The sequence below is a fragment of the Empidonax traillii genome, unplaced genomic scaffold (assembly GCF_003031625.1).
Source record: "Empidonax traillii isolate 1590-97213 ecotype Southwest subspecies unplaced genomic scaffold, ASM303162v1 scaffold395:size559319, whole genome shotgun sequence".
Lineage (NCBI taxonomy): Eukaryota > Metazoa > Chordata > Aves > Passeriformes > Tyrannidae > Empidonax > Empidonax traillii.
The window spans coordinates 555,711-557,735 of NW_020955588.1; the positions used below are offsets into that span (position 1 = coordinate 555,711).

General features: G+C 52.0%; 1 protein-coding gene across 1 annotated transcript in view; it reads right to left on the reverse strand.

Moving 5' to 3' along the window:
* LOC114062280 (hydrocephalus-inducing protein homolog) overlaps window positions 1-742 on the reverse strand; it is a gene marked incomplete at its 3' end in the record, with an annotated part of 41,815 nt that extends 41,073 nt beyond the window's left edge. The window contains exon 1 of the mRNA XM_027893544.1: window positions 626-742. Coding sequence (XP_027749345.1) covers window positions 626-742 — 117 coding nt within the window. The remainder of the gene's footprint in view (window positions 1-625) is intronic.
* Between the last annotated feature and the right edge of the window lie 1,283 nt (window positions 743-2,025).

The window sequence follows — 2,025 nt, forward strand, 5'->3', positions numbered from 1 at the left end:
GAGGGATTTTGCACTGTGCAGACAGCGGGGATTCTTCATCTCACACTGTGCCAGTACTCATAATCAGGGCACTGGTTGATGGAAGGACATGGGGGTTTGCTTGCATTAACAGAAAAAGATTTTCTGTCCCTGTGTGCAACAGAACTCCAAAAGTCCATTTCAAGGTCTTGTGTCCAGGCTTTGAGATGACACCGGAAGGGAGACTCAGACATGCTCTAAGTCCTGGTTACAGGGAGGGATTGGCATTTCCATGACCTTGGGCTGAATTTGGCCTTCTTTTCACTTCAGGTCAATCTGGGAACTGACAGTGCTTCAACACCTCTGGTAAGCCCCACACATCCTGTCTAAGCTGTGCCCCTTCCTACAGTAACCAATCCCTCTGGACACTGCAAGAACACCCACCAAGGTCCCTTGACATCGAGCCCTTGCAGCAGAGCTCAGCTTTAGGCAGGTTCCTGCTGCCTGCCAGCCCACAGGGTAGCAATACTTTTTGCAACAAGCTCTGCAGCATCACCAGAAACCCGAGGTCTTCCCTCTGGGCACATCAAGCCAGTTGAGGTGGGGATCTGCCCAATGACCTCATTCAGGGATGGGGAGGAGGAGGAGGCTCTCAGCTATCACTTACCAAGGGCTCAATGGTGAAAACGTCGTCTGAGAACAGCAGGGGGTCTGCTTGAATCTTTGCTGTCTCAGTCTCGAGTTTGTCGTAGTAAAGGCGAACCTCCTCACGGCGTTCATTCATCAAATCCTTTGCTATGTCCTGGGGCGGCCGGGACAGTCTGTGAGACAGCCTGCAGCCACAGGGAGAAACAAATGCAGCAGGTCATTTAATAAGCCACTTCTTTGCAGGGCTGAGTGTAAGTGCAGAAGCAGCAAAGCACTCGGGGAGGAGCAGCAGCAGCTCCCCAGCAAGGGGCTGAGCCCGAGCCATGGGGTCCCAAAGGGCTCAGAGGATCACTTGTTGTTTGCTCGCAGGGCAGGTGGTTTTCCTCCACACTTACAAGCTCAGGAGGTTTTGAAAGCCAGCAGCCCTCAGGAGAACCTCCTGGCTCAAAGCCACTGCCAAAACTGAGGGACAACCCACCAGTGACCTCAACTGACTCTTGCCACCACAGAGGTGCTGCGGGGAGGCAGGTACAGATCAGGGAGCCCCCCCAGTGCCTGTAGGGCTTCCCTGGGAAGGGGAGAAGAAGCTGGCTGTCAGCTGCAGGTTACCAGCAGCACTCTTTGCTTCTTCCCTTTTGCACCTGCAGGGACAAGCCAACCCTGTCTGCCCTGTTCCCTACACTGCCTTCCACCAGAGCAACCCAGAGCACTTTCAAAGCCAGCTGATGAATTTAGGCATGGCATCTCTTCAGTGACATTAAATTTCATGCATGTTATATGCATGAAAACAGAGGCCCTGAGAGGGGACCATCTAGCCTTGAACCACCTTCCTTTTTTCCTCCTTTTGGCCTTCTCTGCAGACCTTTGGCACAGTTAACCTCTCCATTACTTGGCAGCTGCAGCAGAAATCATTCTAGTGTTTTAAGATCACAACCAAGGGATGAGAAAGGAACAGTTGCTTCCAAGGTCACTGACATAGTTCAAGGTGGAGGCCACAGCACTTCAAAATGGAGGACATGGCCCCACAATCCTCCTGTGCTCCTGGTTGGTCCCCCTGTCTCTGGGCAAACTGCACCTCTCTGGAACTGACAGCTGAACAACCAGCAACTTTGTCGCTTCTTACTGTGAGCTGTGACTGCCCTGCAGACTTTGCAGGAACGCCTACTTGTTCCTAATACCCTCAACCCCTCAAAAGCACAAGCACCCCCTGAGGCCATATGTTAGTTTTACCCTTAGGCAGTGTATGTCACTGCATCTTTCAGACCAACCTGATCTTCTGGTGATACTCCTCTTCCTCGGTAGCAAAAGTCTTCCACTGGAATCGGGCTGTGATGTCACTTCTGTTGTTGATGACCATGGTTTTGTGGCTTGACAGTGTGAGATAGGTCTTGTCGAGTTTTAAAGAATAGGGGCCCAGCC